At 39.4% G+C, this 23897-nt stretch overlaps 1 protein-coding gene across 1 annotated transcript in view; it reads right to left on the bottom strand.

The window, feature by feature from the left end:
* Window positions 1-19384, bottom strand: part of LOC124722500 (tachykinin-like peptides receptor 86C) — a 130100-nt gene extending 110716 nt beyond the window's left edge. The window contains exon 1 of the mRNA XM_047247654.1: window positions 19183-19384. Coding sequence (XP_047103610.1) covers window positions 19183-19384 — 202 coding nt within the window. The remainder of the gene's footprint in view (window positions 1-19182) is intronic.
* Window positions 19385-23897: the final 4513 nt, after the last annotated feature.

The raw sequence follows: 23897 nt of genomic DNA, 5'->3' as shown, positions 1-23897 counted from the left end.
TCTAACCAACACCAAATCAAAAGTGAAGTTTAGAGGAGAAATTTTGGAACCATTCCTCATAAAAACAGGCTTAAGACAAGGTGACTGCTTATCACCATTACTTTTCAACTGTGCACTGGAATACATAATGAGAGAATGGTACAAGGACAATCCAAAGAGGATAAGAATTGGAAGATGATATTAGCTTAAACTGCTTGGGATTCACTGATGATCTTGCTCTCCTAGCCAACACCGTTCAAGAAGCCAGGCAACAAGTGAAATCACTACAAGAAATAGCAGAGAAAGTAGGCCTTAGAATATCATTTGAAAAAACGGAGATTATGCTAATTGATCCACCATTTGCAAACAAAATTACAATAGGAGAACAGGTAATCAAAATTGTTGATAAATTTAAATATTTAGGCGAAATAATAACATACAATCTAAATGAGAAGCCATCATGGAAAAATAGAATAAAAAACTGAACTATGCAAATTACATTACCAAAACTACATACAACAAAAAAACTATCTATAGATGCAAAATGAAAACACTATAAAACAGTTACACAACCAGAAATAACTTATGCAGCTGAAACTATCTTCAAAACAACTAATACAGCAGAAATTGACAGAATACTAAAAATAGAAAGAAGAATAATTAGGACATATATAAATAAACAGTAAAAAATAAATGGACATTGGAGAATAGCATCAAATGAAACAGTATATAAGAAAATAGAACCAGTCATGAGCACAATCAGGAAGAAACGCATCTCATTCTTTGGACATCTGATGAGAACTCCAGAAAACAGAATTAGTAAAAAAATAATACAAAAATTGTGGAATAGCAAGAGCGACATTAAATGGATCACAGAAATTAAGGAAGATATAAAAGAACTTCAAATTACAGTAGATGACCTAAAAAAACAAGACCGAGAAAACCAGAATACTGCAAGACCCGCAAACCAGACTACAAATGAAAATCAATAAAAGGAATACAGGAAGAGTTGTCTCAGATGAAGAAAGAAAGAAAATATCTGAAAGAATGAAGAAATATTGGGCAGACAGAAGAGCAAAACACCTTTCATATAAGAATAGCCTCTAATAATTATATTACCTAAATATATTAAGTTATTGTCGAACCAAATTGTATCCATGTGTAACAACTTGTTTAGAACTTTATATTTTTGACTACAGTGGTCCAATGAAGGCCATAAAATAAATAATAATTGTTATTATTATTTCTACAAGACACATATCTGGAAATATGTTTATTGTAGTTTTTGCTCATAATAATTTCATTTAATATCTTTCATATTGTATGTAAATGGTATGAAAGTATAATATCTTCAATTTCAAAAATTTCAGTTGAACACTTTTCAGTACAACTTTCTCCAAATATACTTTCTACTATCTTATTCTCACTTTATCTTCTATTTTATAACTTTGGTTTATAATCATCAAATAGATTTTTATTCAGATTTAAATAAATAGTATCCTCATCTTTTGGCTTCATTCCTATTGTCAAATTTTTGTATTATTATATTCATCAAACAGTCTTTTAGTCAAATCAACCCATTGTAATTATACTGAAGAGCAACTCATTTCATATGTTTTCATTTGATGTTCTATTACATCTTTTGAGTAATGGTTAACTTTATATTTCTTATGAGTTCCCAAAAATATTTATTCTTTTTCTTCAACTGTTTGAAGATTTATCAGCATTTTTAAAATCAAATTTCCTTCAAAAGTTTTGAAACATTTTTACCTGTTTTATCTGTAACTGGTAGAGTCCAAACACATTTTGAAAAAACATCAGTTACAGTTAATAAATCTTTATATTCTTTATTAGCTTTTTATATTCCTTTTGATTGTCCAACACATATTCTACTAAATCTGCTTGGTGTGTACTGTCTAAATTAGATGCAACAACATACTGCCTTTCAAAAATATTTCTCACTGGGTTATATAATAATTCATTAATAACTTCTCATGAACATTTATAAATTGTTTAACAAATTTACATTTTCGTTTTACAGACTGTACAAATTCCTTCAATTCTCTGTATAGCATTTTTCATTATTCTTATTTGATGAAGATAGTGTCAGGTAATTTTTGCATTTAAGACACCAAATACAATCATCCTTAACAACTGGCAATGAATTTCGATCTTCCATTTATACAGATTCAATTTCAACAGTTAAAATTATTTTTACATCTACTGGTACAGTTTTAAATATATATTTTTAAATCTTGCAGTTAGAAAATTTCACTTATGCACTACTGTTGACTGATTATTATTCCTTATTTCGTATAGATTATCATATAACCAAAATGTAATTTCAAAATCTTGAACTATTAAACATTTTTTTTATATTTTTACTGATGTCACTAATCTTTTCTGTGTACAACCATATTCAAAATTATACATTTCTTGCTCATTGCCTGCCATAAATGATAACTCAATAATTTACTTATCATATATCTTATTTTTAATTATATCACCATAAATCTCTGTTAAGATTACGAATCTACCATTAAGTGACATAGTTATTTAATTGTGTTAAGATACTTGTATACTCAGCTTTTGTAACTAGATTATTAAATTCATTTTCTTTTTATCTTTTGTGATCAAAATCGAATTTCGCAGTAGGATCATTTACATCTATTAATTTTCTGTCATTTAAGTTAATATAACTTTGACATACTTTCATGTTACTCAATTCATTGTGAAATTATCTACCAAAATTTTTTTTATTTTTGGATTCAATCCCTTTTTAATCTCACATTTTATTTTTTCTAATTCTTCCTATTTTATTTTTCCAGTATTTTGCATTGTTAGCTTATTTCCAAAGATGTTCGTTAATTAGGTTCAAAATATAATGAAATTTATAAAAAATCTGAGAGTTTTAACACAAATAACATAAATGATCACTTATTCATTCCTCATAATCTTGTATTCTTGTAGTATAGCTTATTTTTCCCAAAATAATTAACTAGTTTTTTGGTGTGTTCCTGCCAAATTAATCAAATACATGTTCATCTGCATAGCCATTGTGCACCAACATTATTTGAAGTATCTAAATTAATATTTCAGATTCTAATTTTATTTCATTAGGTAATTCGTCAAATTGTAAATACACCATGACAGTGTTTCATTTTCACTTGTGTAACGATATTTCCTATATAAAAATTACTTAATTCTCAATCAATTTCTTAATCATTTCTTCGAATTTTTCCTACACTTTTATTTTCCAGCACTAAATTCTGTCTTCTAGTTCTTCAAAATAAGCCACATTTTTCTAGTTATCATAAAGTGATTTAGCAACAGCTTCTGGCCTGCCATTGGTAAAAAACCCTCCCTCATGCTTTGTTAAACTTGTTCCTTTTTTGTTTTCTGTTAAATATTCAATATTTTTTTTATAACAGGTATACCTTATGTTATGAGCAAATTTCCATCGTTTTTTGTTTACTTCACTTAACAGTAGCATGTAACTGTTCATTATTGTCTTTAGTTGTAGTTGATTAAGCTTTAGTTTTCCACGTTGGTAGCACAAACTTATTGATGTTGAAATTATTCATTTATATAGATTAAAATTTAATAAAATTTTTGTACAACTTTAATGAGATTATCATATTGAATTTTGCTAGAAAAAAATAAAAAAATGTTTAAATGTATAACTGCTTCAACATTAGGTATTTTATTTTATCGCCAATATGTTGATGACATTTTGTTTATTTACAAAGGCCCTGAAACTGGTACTGACTATCTGATAAAAATCTTCAATGAACTGCACAAAAAAATTACATTCACATGAGAGCGCGAAAATGATCATCGTCAGTTAAACTACTTGGATTTAACATTAACGATAACGGACGATAAAATATCCTTTAACATTTTTCGCAAAGAAACATCCATGGACCAGATTGCACCAGCCTCTTCAAGGCATCCTGAATCCGATAAAAAAGCCTTTTTTCACTCAGCCATCTATAGAGCTGTTTCCACACCACTGTCTGCCGAAAATCTTGCAACCGAGATAAATCTGTTAAAAACCACTGCAGTTAATAACGAATGTAAGCCGCCTATAGTAGATAAAATCTTCATAAATAATACCAAAGCCAGAATTACTTCTCTCAGCACTCCTTTTAGTAATGAACTTGACGAATAGAAAAAATATTTTTCCATTCCGTATATAGGGCCAGTATATTACAGGATTCAGCGATTATTCAGGAACAAATTAACTGCAACATAGCCCTTTCCACTAATAATAATTTAAAATCAGAACGGTCACCCCTCCAGAACTCAGGAATCTATAAAATTAGTTGTGACACATGTAAAGCCTATTACATAGGACAAACAGGTCGTGCTTTAGCTGTTGGATACAAGGAGCATCTTTTACGGAAAAATGGTTCTCAAATTCATAACTCAACCTCTACCAACCACTTGTTGATCACAGGCCACAAACCTATGGAAATTCATGACATCAGAATTTTGCACTATGAAAGAAAAGGTTTTAGACTAAACATTTTGGAAGAATTATAGATCTTCAAACATCTTTCTCTGAATAGTGGCCTCATATTAAATGAACAACTGCAGTCGCATAGCAAAAAATTTTTCAGTGGCTTAAAGCCATTACTTAAAGATGTCTGATAGCTGATGTTGGTTATCCGCTTCCCTCTTAGGCCCTTAAATACCGTTTTCCTCTCCCTTGCTTTTATGATTAACATCCTGTTAATTTGTCAATCACTATTATATTAATTTGAAATTAAAAGAATTTCTGAATGACAACTCCTTCTACTCCATAGAGGAATTTTTAGATATAAATCAAGAAAAAAAAGAGAAAAAAACAAAACAAAAATATTAAAAAAATAAAAAAAATAAAAATAAAAAATTAAGAAAAACAAAAAACACAAAAAAATAAAGTTGTTATATTAACTTAAGTATGTTGTTAAATTAACCTAATTATGTCATGTATTGGAAAATTCGACTCATTCTACATCATTACGAAATATCGTATTCATGATCCATGGAACTAGTATTAATCTAATCTAATCTAATCTAATCTAACAGATGTTGTTACACCTTTGTAAATTCTGCTACTAGATGGTGCGAGCTGTATCATGGTCACGCCATTTGCTACAGGCCGCTCGCGCAATCGCTGCTACTCACTCGTGTGCTATACCACTGTAGTACCCTTAGTGGCATATTTATATACTGTTTTAAAATTTTGACTATACCTGTTATGTACCCCGGAGGAAAATATTTTAATTGTGGTTTTAATGGTTTGACTAGAGCGATGTCACTCAAATTGCCTCTTAACCACATGTGAGTATTTTTATGCAATTTAATTTGTAAAAATTAAGTGTTTGTTCTAATGCCTACCTGCTATTAATGTACCTTTCTGTGATATTGTTAGGTAAAGTAACAGTTTCTTCTGAAGAAGGCGCCCCTTGTTGGCGCTGAAAACTAGTTAAAGAATTTTAAATTCTATTTACAAGCGGGTGGCTGGAAATCTGTGACATTGGTGAAAATATTTGAAAGAAAATTATGAAAGTATTCGAAAAATGATAAAATGTGATGAAAATTACCGAAAAACGGATAATTTTATTGGTGCACATTTGATGACCCTTCTTTGTTTCGATTTTCTGATAGTTTGGTAAAATCTTAATGTTTGGTGTGTTTTGCTGGTTTTTGACTGTTTTTTGTGAAATTTTACAAATTTTTCAAAAGTTGTGAACCGTGCACTAGAATCAGCAATACATATCCACTCACAACTAAATATATACAGCGCAGGCTTCCATATGGTGCATGTGGAGGGTACCTTTACACTTACTAGTCATACCCTCTCCTATTCCACCTGCAAATAGAGCAAGGGGAAAACTACTGTCTATGTACCTTCGGCAATAGAATCGCTCTGCAGTCAGTTTCAGTGCCGGTTCTCTAAATTTTCGCAATAGTTTTCCTCGAAAAGGACGTCAATTCTCTCCAGGGATCCGCATTTGAGTTCCCAAAAGGTCTCCGTACTACTTACATGTTCTTCAAACCTGCTAGTAAGAAATCTAGCTGCACGCCTCAGAACTGCTTCGATGTCTGTTTGTAATTCGACCTGGTGAAGGTTGTGTACACTCAAGCAGTACTGGTTCTCAAGAATAAGTAGAACTAGTGTCCTATATGCGGTATTCGTTACAGAAAAACTACACTTTCCTAAAATTCTCCCAATAAACCGAAGTCGATCATTCGCCTTTCCTAATACAAACACTCCATGCTCGTTCCATTTCATATCCCTTTGTAACGCTACGCACATATATTAAAATTGTGTGCCTGTATCAAGCAGCACACAGAAGATAACAGTGGTCCTACACACTTCAATGGCGTATTCCTGACGTTACCTTGGTCTCTGGTGAGCTAGTCCGCAGCTCGTGGTCTAGTGGCTAGCGTTGCTGCCTCTGGATCACGGGGTCCCTGGTTCGATTCGCGGCCGGCTTGGGGATTTTCTCTGCACGGGAACTGGGTTTTTGTGTTGTTCTCATCATTTCATCATAATCATCATTCATGTCGGTGGCTAGATTGGACTGTGCACGAAATTGGACTGTGTAAAAATTGGGACTTTGTACGGGCTCTGATGACTGCACAGTTCAGAGCCCCAAAACGAAACATCTTTAACATCATCTGATTATCAGTGGCCGTCGAAGACAGCGTACTGACTTCAGTTATTTAAGAGGTCTTCGAGACACTTACATGTCTGGAAACCTATTCCACATGATCCTATTGTCGTTAACAGTCTGCAGTGGAGCACCGTGTCAAATATTTTACGGAAATGTATAAATATGAAATCTGTCTGTTGCCCTTCATCCTTAGTTCGTAAGATATAGTGTGAGAAAAGTACAAGTTTAGATGCTCACGAGCGATGCTTTCCGAAAACATGCTTATTCGTGGACATAAGCTCTCCGGTCTCTAGGAAATTCATTTTATTTGAACACAGAATATGTTTTATAATTCTGCAGCAAACCGATGTTAAGGATATTTGCCTGTAATTTTTCGTGTCCGTTCTTTTACCCCTCTCACATACAGGAACTGTTATATACAGAAATGAACTGAGCTTTTTTCCAGTCATTTGTAACTTTGCGCTGAGCGAGAGATTCGCGTTCGCGCTAAATTCAAGTTAAATAAGGGGCCAATGCCGTAGAGTACTCTTTGTAAAACTGAACTGGAATTCCATCCATATCTGGCGACTTATTTCTGTTCGACTCTTTCAGTTGCTTCTCTGCGCCATCGTTGCCAATTTCTATGTCCTCCATACGGGAGTCTCTGCTATGGTCAAATGACGGTACGTCTGTACAGTTTTCCTGTGTGAATAATTTCTTAAAAGCCAAATTTAAAACTTTGGCTAATCTTTCACTGTCTTCTGCTGCTAAACAAGAATGGTCAACTAGTGACTGGATAGAAGCATTAGACCCGCTTAGCGGTTTTACATAGGACCAGAATTTTCTCGGGTTCTCAGAAAGATTTTTGTTATGTTATGACGGTAGTATTGTACGCTTCGCGCATCGATCTTTTTACAGATGCACGAATCTCTACTAACCTTGGCCTGTCGTCATCTGCGCGTCTTCTTTTGAACCGATTGCAACATCCTTTGGTTCATCAGCATCTACTGTAATTCGTTGATAAACCGCGGTGGGTTTTTTACATCCTAATCAACTTACTCAGCACCAATTTGTCCAGAGCACGATTTACAAACCGTTTAAACTCTGCTCGCAGATGCTCTACATCCATCGTAATGGAACTAAATGATGCCAATTCATTGTATAAGCGAAATGCTTACAACTGCTTATCTTGCTGATTTACCAACATTAGTAACCATAGCCATTGTGATGTCTCTGTACTAACGCCGTCGATAAAGTGAGTCTTTTTGTACCTACAAGGTCTAACATACTTTCATTGCGCGTAGGCTGTCGACGGTGTAGGAAACAGGGAAATGGCGGGGAGAGTGGTGTGCTGACCACATGCCCCTCCCTGTCCTCATCCAGTGACGCCTATGGTCTGAGAATGACACGGCAGCCGATCGGTACCGTTGGGCCCTCATGGCCTGTTCGGGAAGAGTTTAGTTTAGTTTAGCTTTTGTAGGCTGTCGAAATAGTTGCTCAAGATAGTTCTCGGGAAATGTGTTCAAAAGTATTTCGCAAGACTGTCTATATGTACCCCCACAACAAATCCATGGCCGTGACTGTCTATACTCGGCAGGTTAAAGTACCCTCCAACTCGTATTGCATAGCCGCGTAGGATTAGCCGAGCGGCCTAGGCGCTGCAGTCATGGACTGTGCGACTGATTCCGGCGGAGGTTCGAGTCCTCCCTCGGGCATGGGTGTGTGTGTTTGTCCTTAGGATAATTTAGGTTAAGTAGTGTGTAAGCTTAGGGACTGATGACCTTAGCAGTTAAGTCCCATAAGATTTTACAAACACATTTTTTTTCGTATTGCATAATCTGGATATTTACGCGCTACAGGTCGTAGAATACCTTTAAATGACTCTAAAATTGTCACAGTGGAGTCGAGTGGCCGTTAAAAACATACAAAAATTAAATTGATTTCACGCAGACCTGTTGTACGCAACAGGCCACACAAATTTGACCTCAATGTGACAGTATTTTTGTCAGTTGCAATGAACAGTCCCCGTCCAATGGTGTCTAATCTGTCTATCCGATATACGTTCCATGGATCGCTAAATACCTCCGAGTATTCTAATTCTGGTTTCAGCGAGCTCTCTGTCCCGAGAATAATTTTAGCGCGAGATCATTCCTGGTGTACAGTAAATTCGGGAACTATTTTACGATTGAGATTTTCACTCTGCAGCGGAGTGTGCGCTGATATGACACTTCCTGGTAGATTAAAACTGTGTGCTCGACCGAGACTCGAACTCGGGACCTTTGCCTTTCGCGATTACCTCGATAATTTATTGATAAATGGGTGTATGCCTACAAACAACGTCATGGGTGACCTTCAGACCGATACAGGGACAGTCACCACAAAAACAAACTTGCACGGCATGTCCCGGTGATGCAACACTTTTGTTGATTCGTATGTATACTTAAGTGTTGATTAAATTTATCATTTTAATTTACAATGCTCACTCTAAATTGACTAGTAACAGTTTGTCTTATATGTTTTGTTTGCCATATCTGGAGCTGCAGCCAAAGCTTGTCAACATAATGTCTTTATACACATTGGCGCTGCAGTGCTTTCCTAGTCAAATGGTAACATGAAGGTATGTACGTCCTGCTTCAAAGTTGCTGTATAATTGCTGCACTTTGCTGTCACTCGTGGTGGTTACGTTATCTCGGCTGCATGGAATCAGGCAGAAACCCTCAGCGAATGACAGTACGCATTTCACACTGGACAGGGGACTCTATTGTTCTAGGCGTCTTTAGTTGCTCATTGTGCACTCATAGCTGAAAAGTGTGACGTGAAGCAATCGACGGGCATACTAGAGACATTGCACAACACATCTGTGCAAAACTTCATCGGATTTTCACTTTGGTTTTAGTGTCGTGACCCCGATAGTAGGTTGGAAAAAAATTGCCCTCATATTCACTAAGTAAACAGATGGGTTGGTGGGAATCAGACTTCCAAAATGGCTCTGAGCACTATGGGACTTAACATCTGAGGTCATCAGTCCCCTAGAACTTAGAACTACTTAAACCTAACTAACCTAAGGACATCACACACATTGATGCCCAAGGCAGGATTCGAACCTGCGACCGTAGCGGTCGCGCGGTTCCAGACTGAAGCGCCTAGAACCGCTCGGCCACGACGGCCGGCGAATCAGACTTTCAAGCCAGTGACGATCAGTTGTATACATTTGAAGAAATCTTGGTTTAGACACCTTTTTCCATGTTATGCAGTAAACATTTTATAACTATTTGCTTTACAATAATAGAGACTTGTTCATTCTATAGTTGGCATCAAGAGATTCTAAATAACGTAAATCGTGTTTCTGCATCATCAGTTATGTATTTTGTAAACAATTATAATTTCAGATATTAATAACATTGTTATTAACAATTTTATAAAGATAGTAATAATTTTAGTAAGCTCTTATCACTATCACAGACCAGACGCTGTCTTTAAATTTCACATAGCATATCTGCTGGTATTCCCAGTGAATATACAGGTTGCGGCGCGAGAACCTCCTTACTTTAGGAAATCATGGTTGGGGAAATATTGGAGATACTAGTTTAATTCTCTTTTCTTCATATAGAGGAACATTTTACTTCATTAGGTTTTGAAAATGATACCTTGTAGATGGCCTCCGTTCTGCTCAATGCATTTGGAGGGTCGAAATTAAAAGTTTTGGTCCACTTGGTCCAGCATGTTTGTCTATGTTTCAGGGGCCGTGGACGATTCGTGTGGACCAAGGATTTAAGATGGTCCTATAAGAAAATATCTCAGTGGCCTATATCTGGCGAGCGTGGTGCCCACTGAAGATGGCCCCTCGAAGAGTGTTGGGAAAGTGTCCGCGTAAGAAAGTCAGTTAATGCCGTGTACGCCGTGACGGGGTCTTGTTGGTACCAGAAATCCCCCACATCCATTTGTTCAAATTCCGGAAGAAAAAATTTCTCAAACATCAGGACATAACGAAAAACGATAGGCCAATAATGCCAGTTTTGGATAATGTACAGCACACAGTCACAGACTGTGTATTCATTGGTTGCTAATGAAGTGCTGAGCGGTTCTAGGCGCTTCAGTCCGGAACCGCGCTGCTGCTACGGTCGCAGGTTCGAATCCTGCCTTGGGCATGGATGTGTGTGATGTCCTTAGGTTAGTTAGGTAGTTATAAGTCTAGGGGACTGATGACCTCAGATGTTAAGTCCAATAGTGCTTAAAGCCATTTGAACCATGGTTTTTTCTTTTTTTTTTTTTTTTGTTAATGAAGTTCTCGGGGCTTTGTACCAATCCAATATCGCATGTTTTGTTTATTCATACATCCAGACAAAAGAAAATGTGCCTCGTCACTGAAGAACATGAGGGTGTCATGAGGCAGGTTTACGATCACGGCTTGATATGCATTATTTCGTGAAACAAAATCGCGTGTCTTAACTGTGTGTGCCACTTCCAGTTTATAAGGATGAAATTTCAAGTCTTCATGAAGACTTAGTCTCGCCGTGCAATGAGAAATTGCAAGAGTAGGTGCATGTTTGGGTCCCGGTCGCTTGGTGGAATTCAAAAACGGCAGCCTTACGTTCTAAAGACCATTGGAAAAGCAAATCGCCACGGCGAACATGCACTCCTCTTTCGAACACTTTATGATCGCTTCAACAGCAACCTTAAAAAAAAAAAGTTATGCCCCGCCTTTCGAATGCACTCAACCCCACTCAAGAACGAGTAATAGCCGCTGTGTGGCACACGTTTCAAGTAAGGATAACCCCGGGCTTCACCGTGTAAAGGTTTTCATTTTATATATTCAGTCACTTCACCATGTTTCTTCCTGAAAAGACATGGCACATTAGTTCCCTCTCCATAGGGATTTCCGCTGAGTCGCCGTTACCTACAGTCCAGCGCCAGGCCTGTGCCAACCCTTGCCACGACCGTCCTGCCGCTCTGCCTGGAGACCAGCCTGACTCATCTTGCTTGGCCACACTACGGCAACTCGCCTGCCACCAATTGACTCATATAATTCTTAGTGCACTTTCCGCATATAACGTCACAGCTGGACATGTATTCGAGAGGGAGCAGGTTGAAATAGTGGTTCGGCCATCCATATTTAGGTTTTCCATGATTTCTCTAAATCACTTTATGCAAATACCAGGAAGGTTCCTTTGAAAGAGCACAGCTGATTTCCTTTCTCAGTCTTCCTCAATCCCCGCTTGTTCCCCATCTCTAGTGTCTTCGTTGTTGACGGGACGTTCTACGCTAATTTTCCTTCCGTCTTCTTTCTGTATAGGGAGCGGAAAACAAAATAAAATCTTCATTTTTCTGATAATTTTATTTTTGTAAATAGGAAATTAGTTTCATTTAGGGCTGTCCTGTCGCCAGCATACTGAGAAAACCGTATTTAAAATGTGTCTGCTACCACAAATAGCACCTTTCGTTTCGCTGCAAATGTCTGCTAACGAACCAGAGGTCATCAGCTGTACAGTGGAATAATATCTCTTTGTTCGCGGATGATATTGAGGAACACAGTTCCTCATCTGACAGCTGATTATTGTTAGCAGTGAGAAGCGAAGATTATTTTGAGGCGTGATGTCACGCCGGCGGAAACACCACGGGAAGAGCGAAAGTGTCTAGTTTATAATGCAGATATTAATTTCATGGATCGTGTTCCATAAGCTGTAGGCCCCGCATCTCGTTAGCGTTAACTGTGTGTTGGGGCTGACAAGTTAATCGGATCTGTCAGAACGAAACACTGTAATGAAGGCGTTCATTTAAATTTTCACATGTATGTTTATGAAAAACTGAAATCGGAAAAGTTTTACTTAATGTTATTTCATCACCTCGCCTCTCCTGGGTGGTTATGGGTTCTTACTGGTACAAAATTTTACGCAAATGGAGACAGGTCACGAGACTGATTAAGTTTAGAAATTTACTAGGAATTAACCCCAAAAATCCACGATATGACCAAACCAATGCTAGCCATAAATAAATGGCACCGATCTGGAGGTTATTCGTAGCAGATTGTGTTTCGCTATGACACCAGCTATCGATAAAGATGATGGCGCAGAAGAATCATTCTGCGTAGTGTAGTGAAAGACCTACACTGAAAGTGTTACTTTTAATGAGGAAAGATAGACTGATCAAATGAAAAAACAGGATTTGAAGCAGCAGCAGATCGTGAAGGTAAGATGATATCGGTGCGTGTTAGGTTAGGAGTGTGGCTCGGTGGATCAATGGGTCCCTAAACTAACTGAGCGAAGATCTGAACAATCATCGATGGCTCTACCTTACCTACGTCGGCTAGAGTGATGTGGTGTGACAGTCACTGAAGTGATATCTACCCGAAAACAGTAACATAAAATCAATTTGGAACGGAGACCTTATTGTGAACTGGGCCATTTTACAGACAAAAGAAACATAATTTCTTATGAAACAAAGAAAATCTAAATTTTGAATTGGACTAGAACGAAGATGACGTTCATAAATATAACCCCCTCCCCCTCTCTCGCCTGTCATCCCCCCTCCCCACACACACACACCCCGGCTCACAAACTCTACTCCTTATTACTCCAGTCTTTCTTCAGTTTTCTCCCAATCCACAGCTGTTCCGATTAGATTGTTCATTTCACTCTGTAGGTCCTGCAATTCTTCACCACTTTCACTGAGGACATCATATAATTCTTATCTGGCGCAAACAGTCGGCATATGGACAGATGCAGACAATTTCACAGATTTTCACACACAGATTGCTATGTAACCCTAACTCATTTAATTTCATAATCGGAAAAAGGACTTTCACACACATACGTTGACCGAAATATTTTGTCATGTTCGCAACCTCATTAAGGAGATGTGGTCACTCTTCCCAAGAAAAACAACGTAGACCTTCTATACAGTTTTAATGTAAAAGAAAATGTCTGTTAAACGGGAATTACGTTGCAGATCAGTCAGTTACATCTGCAAGTGTGCAGGGGCGCCTTGAACTGGAAAGGCAAACGCTGTCGAAAACGGTTCGAAAACAGATGTAAGGTGGGCAGTGTTCTCAAAAGTTTGGAAAAATATCTTTGTAATTCTTTCAAGGCCACAACGAATTCGTCAGATATCACGTTCCTTTAGTGCCAGGGGTTTTGGGAAATGTATGGCGTTTTTCTTAGAATTTGTCCCTTCCAAAATGTGATTTTCTTTTTAAATGCAGCTGCCTCAGATCATAAACAATTTGTTTCTCACCTTGAAATGTCTTATTGTTGGCAGTGGGCAGTCAACTCCAATTAAAATGCGAGGTCTGCAATTCATTTTGTATGTTCTAATTTTCGTTCTGCACTTCTTTTTCCTTCATAAATTCGACAATAGTATCCACACATGGCCTGCACATCATGCTGGCGTGCAGTTTGGCACGCTATGATCGACCCTGCTGTAAGCGGACTATCATAGAAGAAATGTATTCACAATTACAAATACGATTACACTTCAGCTGCACAATTTGTTGATGACTTATGAAAGTTCGTGCCGGACCAGGACTCGAACAAGGATTTCGTGCTTTACGTGAGCGGTCGCTTTAATCACTTCGCCTATCCGTGCAGCATCTCGGACCGACCCAAACCCCCGTAAGTCACTTTATGTCCACGTCCTGCACTCGCACAGTTGCTGTCACTCTCGCACAGTGAGGTACTTACTTATTATTTTGGAAATTTGTGGTAAGGTCCTATGGGACCAAACTGCTGATGTCATCGGTCCCTAGGCTTACACACTACTTAATATAACTTAAACTAACTTAACCTAAGGACAACACACATACACACATTCCCGAGAGGGACTCGAACCTCCGACGGGGAGGGAGGGGGGTGGGTTAGCCGCGCGAATTACTTATTATTGTCGCGGCCTGTCTGGGCATGAAATACTATTTTGCAGTGTCCTGTGTTTTACGTTGTACAGGAATGACATGCATGCATGTCTGAATAACTTGGGCATCTGAAGTCTATCATATTCACAACTGCGAATTAACTTTTTTTTTATTTTATACAGCTGCAGATCGTAGTAGTGACCGTTCCTTCAGACATGCTGCCCTGTCTATCTGGTAATCATCACGATGAAAATGATACTACCAGTTGCTAATTTCACTTAGTTCGGGCATGTGACGTCTATTCACCCACAAATATCGTTCGTACTGTTCTTCCCAGTCACTGTGGTTATATGGTGCAGTGACACTGATGAATATTCTCTAGAATTGGGCACACGCCTGAAGTAAAGTTATGAGCCACAATATAAAGGCAGACTGGTATACTGTTGTAGTAAGCATAGTTAATGTTTCTGTCTGTCCATGCTTTAGTAGAAGGTTATAGTTATTAAAAGCGATTATGTATCATTCTGTGAACAACTCTCTGCCGCAGTGTCGACACTGCGTAATGCTCCAGAGCTAAAGACTCTTATAAGCAGTCACTGAACAATATTGAAGTCCCTTTAGAACAAATACACAGTCTGGCATTAATCTCGTCGTTTCAATTCATATCCACGGTGCAATCGATTGTTACGGGTCGTCAGGTACATACTGTTTCTCTCTACATTAAATTTCACCCGGTATACACCGACCGTCCACAAATTTCCGAGACTGATTTTCTTCTTGGTGCATAAACGACTACAGCGGAGTAGCTACGTTGGCAGCTTGAACTAACATCTGTGAGCAACAGATGTGCACTCGATTAGTCAGTTGTGAGCAGGCAGAGCTAAGTAGTGGACGTGCAACCATAGTGTGTCAACGTTGTTGTGTTGTAAATCGTAATGGAGCAACATCTCTAAATCAAGGGTTCAAGACATTCTTCACAGTGTTTTGAAGAAGAGAAAACAGTGCAGAGCTTGTCCAACACACCTTAATTTCCGAACAAAAAGAACAAGACGTGAACGCCTACCGCGACTTGGTTGAAATGCAAAACCCTGGAAAAAAATCATTAAGGGTAACGAGATTTGGTGTTACAAATACGAACTACCAACAAAACGGCAAAATTGAAGAAATTCACAGGAAAGGTCAAGGCCTTGACGGCGAACTGACATTCAATGTAATGCGAGAGTTTGATAAAATCCCAAAGAAGAACTTTTATCTCAGTTTCACACGATTCTATGAACGTTCTGTGCATTGTACTCAAGTGGTGGAAGACTATGTAGAATATGTGCAGTATTAAAACGACCACCTCGGCTGTTCTCTCTTTGTTATTAATCTAGTCTCGAAACCTTTTGGATTGGCACAGTATATTAGTTACGTTGCACCCCGAATGCACAAACACGAATAACACTTTCAATTTTGTTTCGACGTATCACTTAACACAAAACCGATGTAATTACCTACCGTCCACTCGTTTTGCCATGACGTCTGTTAAATGTGATAACTCCACCATTGTTTCGGCGCCAGCAGGAACACTTGGCTCGACTCACAACTCAAAGCTCAATTCAGTCCCAGTCAGAATCAGTACTAGGTAACTTCGATTTTATCAGAGCTTTCTGCAGACCGTCATCCACCTGAGCGATATTTTTGGTGTTCAGGCTCGTTTTTATTTTCTGTTAAGATTCATTTATCTCTAAACGTGCAAAATACTTGGGGCCAGTATTATTTTGGCCACCCTGTCCTTTTAAGGGTGTCGGTATCGATACCCTTGTCAAAGTCACACCAACACCCAAGAAAGGAAATCGGAATAATCCCCTGAATTACAGACGCATATCACTAAAGTCGATTTGCAGTAGAGTTTTAGAACATATACTGTGTTCGATCTTTATGAATCACTTCAAGAAAATGATTTATTGACAAATGGTCAGCACAGATTCATAAAATATCGTTCTTGTTAGATACACCTAGCTCTTTATTCCCACGAAGTTCGAAAATGGTTCAAATGGCTTTGAGCACTATGGGACTTAACATCTATGGTCATCAGTCCCCTAGAACTTAGAACTACTTAAACCTAACTAACCTAAGGACATCACACAACACCCAATCATCACGAGGCAGAGAAAATCCCTGACCCCGCCGGGAATCGAACCCGTCCCACGCAGTAATGAGTGGTATCGACAGGGGATATTAAACTCATTCCGTAGTTTTAGATTTGCAGACGGCTTTTGACACCGTTCCTCACCAGCGTCTTCTGATCAAATTCCGTAATTATGGGGTATAACCTTAGTTGTTCGACTGGATTCGTGAGTTCCTGTCAGAAAGGTCACATTCCGTAGTAACTGACGGAAATTTATCGAGTAAAACAGAAGTAATATCTGGCGCTCCCCAAGGAAGTGTTATAGGCCCTCTGCTCTTCCTGAAATACATAACCGACGATCCGATCAGCCCTCTCACATTGTTTGCAGATGATGATGTCATTTGCCGTCTTGTAAAGTCATCAGATGACCAAAAACTCCTGTAAAACGATTTAGGCAAGATATCAGTATGGTGAGAAAAGTGGTAGGTGGCTCTAAATAATGAAAAGAGTGAAGGCACCCACATGTGTACTAAATGAAATCCGCTAATTCTCGGTTACATGATAAGTCACACAAATCCAAAGACTGCAAATTCAACTAAGTACTTAGTGATTACAATTACGAATAACGAAAATGATAACGATCACATAGATAATGTTGTGAGTAAAGCAACCAAAGACTGCGATTTATTAGGAGAACACTTATAAAGTGCAACAGGTGTACTAAAGCGACACACTACACCCAGCTTGTACGCACTCTTCTAGAGTAATGCTGTGTGGTGCGGGATCCGCATCAGATGGAACTGACGGAGGACATCGAAAAAAATGAAAGAAGGTTCAGCTCGTTTTGTATTATCGAGAAATAGGGGAGAAAGAGTCAACGGCCTTGCCGCAGTAGGACCACCGGTTCCCGTCAGATCACCGAAGTTAAGCAATGTTGGGCTTGGGTAGCACTTGGCTGGGTGACTGTCCGAGTCTTGTACTGGATGACCGTCCGTGTCTGCCCAGTGTTGTTTGCAAGTGGGCTGCGCCCAGTCCTTGTTAGGTCAATGGAGAAGCTACTTGCTTAACAAGTCTCAGGTCGCGAAAACTGACAGTTCCCGAAAGAGATGTAAACTGACCACATACCCCTCCATATCCAATCCAGCGATGCCTATCGGCTGAGGATGGTTCGGCGGTCGGACGGTACCGTTTGGCCGTCCGAGGCCTGCTCGGACTGAGGTTAGCTATAGGGGAGAGAGTCCCGTGGACGTTATAAGTGAACTGGGATGACAGTAATTAAAGCGAAGGCGTTTTCCGTTACGGCAGGATCTTCTCGTGAAATTTCGATCACCAACTTTCTCCTCCGACTGCGAAAATATTCCCTTGTCGCACGTCTACTTAGGGAATAATGATCATCATAACAAAATTTAAAAAAAAAATCAGAGCTCGTACAATTGATTTAAGTGCTCGTTTTTCGCGCACACCTTTCGAGATTGGAACTGTACAGAAATAGCTTGAAGGTGTTTCTATGAACTCTATCCCAGGCACTTCATTGTGAATTGCAGAGTAATCATGTAGATGTAGAAAGATCTAAATTTCGGTCAATTTACGGTGGCTGTGGTATCACTGATATTGTAGAAGGTTCTGGAATTCAGTCTGAGAATCCCAGGAAGACTGAGAGTGCTTTCGAGACATCGGAGTGAGTCAGTCGGTGGCCAGTGGTGAAGGCTGACTGTCGGGCTGTGGCCCAGAAGCGCGGAAAAAAGTTTAATTTTGAGGTATAGTGGGTTTTAAATTACATCTGAGAAGTATTTGAGCCGTTTTCGTGATTCCATATTCGTGGACGTGATTTTGTGAAGAAGAAGTGTCAACAATGTGAATTTTGAGCAGTTCGGAGATTTCAGGGTCATATGAGTAGTACAGTCATTAATTAGTAGCACATAGAGAACGAAGTTTTTGAGTGTTGGAAGAAGTCTTGAACAATGTCAGATGATGTAAACAAATAACTGAAATATTCGCACCGTGAAATAGTTAAAAGAGACTAAGCGAGATGAATGATACTGGGTTGAGAGAAATTGATGCAAAAGCAAAGCACCGCGTTCTGGCCTGATGGACAGTCTGAGCCGGCCGACTGCCGTGTCATCCTCTGCCAGTGGTGTCAGTGGATGTGGGAGAGAGGAGTGTGGAGTCAGTGTACTTCTCTCCTGACCCTTATCAGCATTCTTGATCTTGGAGACACCACTTCTCACTCAAGTAACTCCTCAATTGATATCACAAATCTGAGTGGACCCTGTACCCGTTTTCTCGACAGCGAAAATCCCTGGCATTACAGTAAATCGAGCCAAGGTCCTCCGCATAGTAGTCAGACACACTGGCGGACCAAAGAAATCGATGGGAGACCACAATCTGGCTACAAGTGAAAGCATAAACTGTGTAACTTGAGCGATATATAATTTCAGAAAAAATTATTAAATATAGTTTCCACCGCACATAGGACGCAGTGCACAGGTAAATTTAGACACACAGTTCAGTTTAATAGTCGCCTGCGTATAAGATGTAACAAACACATTTCAGTCGTACGATTGCCAGAAAACTAGAGTGAACACTTCAGCTACTCAACTCACCGAGCACGATCCAGATGACGGTGGCATTGCCGGCGGCAGCGACGAGTAGCATAGTGCCGTACAGCAGGCTCCAGGCGAGTTTGAGCGCCCAGTGCAGCTGGTACGGCCGCGACTGCGCCAGCCACGGGCAGACCGGCGCGCTCGAGTTCGACTTGTAGCCCGCCTTCCACGAGCAGTTCAGCCACTCGTCGTACTCATCCATTGTAGCTAGCGCCTCACATCTGATGCCTTGTCAACGGGTCACTAACATCACACGGACCACCTGGAAACAAAATGGTCGTAAGAACCTATTAAAATGAAAAGCACATGATTTTATATTTAAATGTTTCCCTGAGACATTTAAGTCTCTTTTTATTATCTACGATAATAGTCTAAGCAGACGAAATGAATTAAAATTTGTGTTGCAGCCGAGACTCGAACCTGGGTCGTCTTGCTTATTAGACAGATATACTAACAATTTTTTTTATCTCATTTTGTTCGTTATATTTTGTTCCATTTGGTCGGGGCGGACGTCCTATGACGTCCGTTTACGTTCTTCGTTGATCCATTCACTCTGTTTTTTTGTTGCAGGGGGCAGCTAAACCGCTGACCGAGCACGCTTAGCTACCGTGCCGGCGCCATTAGACCAGCAATGCTACAAGGATCTCTGCTTACGTCCAATGCTAGAGTGTTTGCCAGTATCGGAGAGCCCTGGCAGTAGTGACAATGCATAAGGGAAAAATGATGTGCAGCAGTAATAACCATCGTATTGCTGTGGTGTAATGGTTAGCATTTCCATGTAGCAAGCAAGAAGACCAGGGTTCGACTCCCAGCCGCAGCACAAATTTTAATTCATTTCGTCTGCTTCGATCATTATCGTAGAAAATCACACGATTGTGTATGTTCGCAGTATTTCGTTCACCGGTTTTCATCTTACAAGGTCATCATCAGACTAGCTGACTGTCGTCGTCAAAGGTATATAATACTGGTGAACAACAGTGAAAAAGGTATTACACAAACGAGAGTGAAGTGGAAACAGAAAGCACAGGGCGGTTAAAATTAAACTTTCGCTACTTGAGAGGTCCTCCATGACAACCGAGTGACCTTAGGACAATGAAACTTTGTAGAAATATTTATAAGGACATGCGGAAGAGAAATAACGAATAAAGCATTTAAGGAAACATTTTAATTTCCCTATAAGAGGATTATGGCCATGTATGGAAGTGAAACATGGACGATAAATAGTTTGGACAAGAAGAGAATAGAAGCTTTCGAAATGTGGTGCTACAGAAGAATGCTGAAGATTAGACGGGTAGATCACATAACTAATGAGGAAGTATTGAACAGGATTGGGGAAAAGAGCAGTTTGTGGCACAACTTGACCAGAAGACGGGATCGGTTGGTAGGACATGTTCTGAGGCATCAAGGGATCACCAATTTAGTATTGGAGGGCAGCGTGGAGGGTAAAAATCGTAGAGGGAGACCAAGAGATGAATACACTAAGCAGATTCAGAAGGATGTAGGTTGCAGTAGGTACTGGGAGATGAAAAAGCTTGCACAGGATAGAGTAGCATGGAGAGCTGCATCAAACCAGTCTCAGGACTGAAGACCACAACAACACAACAACAACAAGAGGATTACATTTGCTAACAGCGTACAGTGTTTACATTCCGTGTTACAAACGTTGCTCCGTGTGACGACAGCTTGAAACTACATTGGAGATACCATTTCACAATTTTCCCAGCACTTTTCAAACGGTGGATCCTGGAATGTTCAACTGTCGTGACGCAGCACGTGCAGTGCTTGAAAATCGCACATTGCGTCCAACATTTTCAGCCATGGCAACAGTAACTTCTTCAAAAATTGGTTTCGCCATTGGCCGTCAGCTTCTTCCAGGAGCAATTCCCAAATCACCAGTTAATGAGAACCTCCGAATCACGTTCTTCATCCCTGGTGCGGAAAGAGGTCCTCTACGTATTCCTTTAATGCGTCGATACTCGCCAAGAGAATCAGCACTATTACTGTTGTTTTGATAAAACAGCTCTAAGAGTAATGTTCTACTCACCGTGTTGACTGTCTGCAACTATAATGCACGCTGATGCTTGTGTTTCAAAGCTACGCCCCCGTACCTGAACCGGCTTCTAACGGCAAATCATGACACCAAATGGCAACGCAAAGGCTGCAGCGGACAGTCTAAGCGACATTCCTATAAAGTGGGGTACCGATATGGTAAATAATTTTCCGTCTACACTGACTCAGATAGCGAAAGTTTAATTATGATCAGTCTGTAAACATCATATTTGACAGTGCAGTAGTAACATAATAGAAAGTTTTTAACAGTAAATAAATATAAAGGGAACAAATGAGAAAAACATTAACATTAAATGATGATAGTTTGTTAAGATTTGATGATGACCTCGTAAGCCAAAAACCAACTAACGAATTGAATTAGTACTCTAGAATACCAACAGTTTTGTGTTTCTCATTTGTAATTATGAAGTTTCTCTAGCAAGAAGGGATAGTAGAATCTTTTAACGAATTTAAACTCTCATTTGCAGCACTGATTAAAAGTTGTTGTTAATGATTTCTCATTTTAGCGTCTCGGTGGGCGAGTCTTTCATGTTTTCACTAGTAGATGCGTTGAGGTTTTCATGCAACAGTTAGTACCTTAAGAAAATTTCTCATATAATTCTTCACCTGTTTGACCGTAGAGACTGCCGTTGCTTTATACTTGTTTTGTCTTTGTAACTACCACCATACTCGTTTAGTTTTATTGATTTAAAGTGATCACTGGTCTGGAGTGAAACATATTTACAATTTTGGTTTGCTTTCTAGATCTAAAACAGTTCGTTACAAATGCTCTTGACAAGTGATTTTTGCTTAAAGCTCTTTATCTCTTTCTTCTTCATTTCAGCTTACATCTGAAAGTGTCATCTGTTAGCAAATTTCCCAAGTATTCCTGCAATACGCACTGATGTTTTCGGTCTAATATGTCGTTTTGCGGCACAACACATTACTTGATGTAGAATACAGCAATATAGCAGCATTAGTGTTTGTCCACTTTCACCTGGAATAACACATATCTCTGTGTTTTGTGTGTGTAGTGTTGCCAAGATATAGCGAAAACAAAAACTAAAACGTTGCAACACAACATACACGAAACATAGAGACGAGTCTTTCCAGGTGAACGCAAGTAAACACCAGCGGTGTTATATTTTGCCGTATTTCACGTCAAGAAATGAGATGTGCCACAAACCAACATAACATTTGGCAAAGTCCATCACTCACCAAGACAGGAAGAAATTGTAAATGCCCAAGCAGATGGCAGTTCCAGATATAAACGGAAATCGTAAAAAAAAAATGCTGTAAGTAAACATCAGTCGTCAATGTCTTTTGCAACGACCTGTTTTAGATAAAGCAAACCAAAATTGTAAATTTGTTACATTCCAAACAAGTGATGAGGTTTTAAATCAATAAAAATGTGATATGAATACTCAGGTTGGCTCTGGCTCTGAGCACTATGGGACTCAACTGCTGAGGTCATTAGTCCCCTAGAACTTAGAACTAGTTAAACCTAACTAACCTAAGGACATCACAAACATCCATGCCCGAGGCAGGATTCGAACCTGCGACCGTAGCGGTCTTGCGGTTCCAGACTGCAGCGCCTTTAACCGCACGGCCACTTCGGCCGGCGACTCAGGTTTTTGTAACTGCACCACGCTGATGATGTGCATAGTTCGTATGTTTTTGATCGGAAAACTCTTTCTCAAAACTCTTTTGACCACAAAAAATCGCTACGTAGACTCACCCATGCATTTCTATTTATTTGTTTGTTTTTAGCTTTGGGTAGCAAAGACTATACAGCTAACGGTAGTTACAAAAGTGACATGTTAACATAATTGCAATTTTCATAGTAGCACAATAAAAAGAAGTCGAGTGAAAACGTGAGTCCTAAATGTAAAATAAAAACGCAAGAGGATGACCACCATACGGTCAGCAGCAGTTACATCAGTGTCCAGTTAACATTAGTCCAATTCTCACAGTACAACAACAATAAGAGCGTCGTAAAGTTCAGAGATGAGTTATAATACAAATTAAAAACACAAAATTACGTCCTAGGTATGTAAATGAGGCGGTTCCAGAGAATACATCCACAGCAACTTATAACTGAAAGCTGGGAAAGAGCGTCATTTACTAAGATAAGTTCTTAATGCAAAGTAAAAACACAAACAGATGTCGCCCCACGGGGCAGCCATGCGATCTAGGGTGCCTTGCCACGGTTCGCGCGGCTCTCCCCGTCGGAGGTTCAAGTCCTTCCTCGGGCATGGGTGCGCGTGTTGTCCATAGCGTAAGTTAGTTTAAGTTAGATTAAGAAGTGTATAAGCCTAGGGACCGATGACTTCAGCAGTTTGGTCCCATAGGAACTTACCACTACAAACAGATGTTCCAGTTTTTGAACTGGGCTGGTTCCATGAGAGAATACGATTTACAGCAACTTAGAGGTCAAAGCTGGATACCGCCGTCTTTTAAATAGTTCGTCAGCAAATACACTATATCGAACCGCTGAATCAAAGCAGTTACACTTGTGGGGAAGGGATAGCCTCTCGCAACCAATTTCTTGTATGGGATCGCTTGTGCGGCCAAGTACTTGGTAGATGCCAATATGACGTGGTTCAGATCAGCCACCGCCAATGGGTCCTGATCACAGTGCCCAGATGCGGTGATTTTCAACCTGT

The sequence above is a fragment of the Schistocerca piceifrons genome, chromosome X (genome assembly GCF_021461385.2).
Source record: "Schistocerca piceifrons isolate TAMUIC-IGC-003096 chromosome X, iqSchPice1.1, whole genome shotgun sequence".
In the NCBI taxonomy this organism is placed as follows: domain Eukaryota; kingdom Metazoa; phylum Arthropoda; class Insecta; order Orthoptera; family Acrididae; genus Schistocerca; species Schistocerca piceifrons.
Note: the sequence above shows the minus strand (reverse complement) of the source record. Positions and strands in the feature narration are given on the sequence as shown.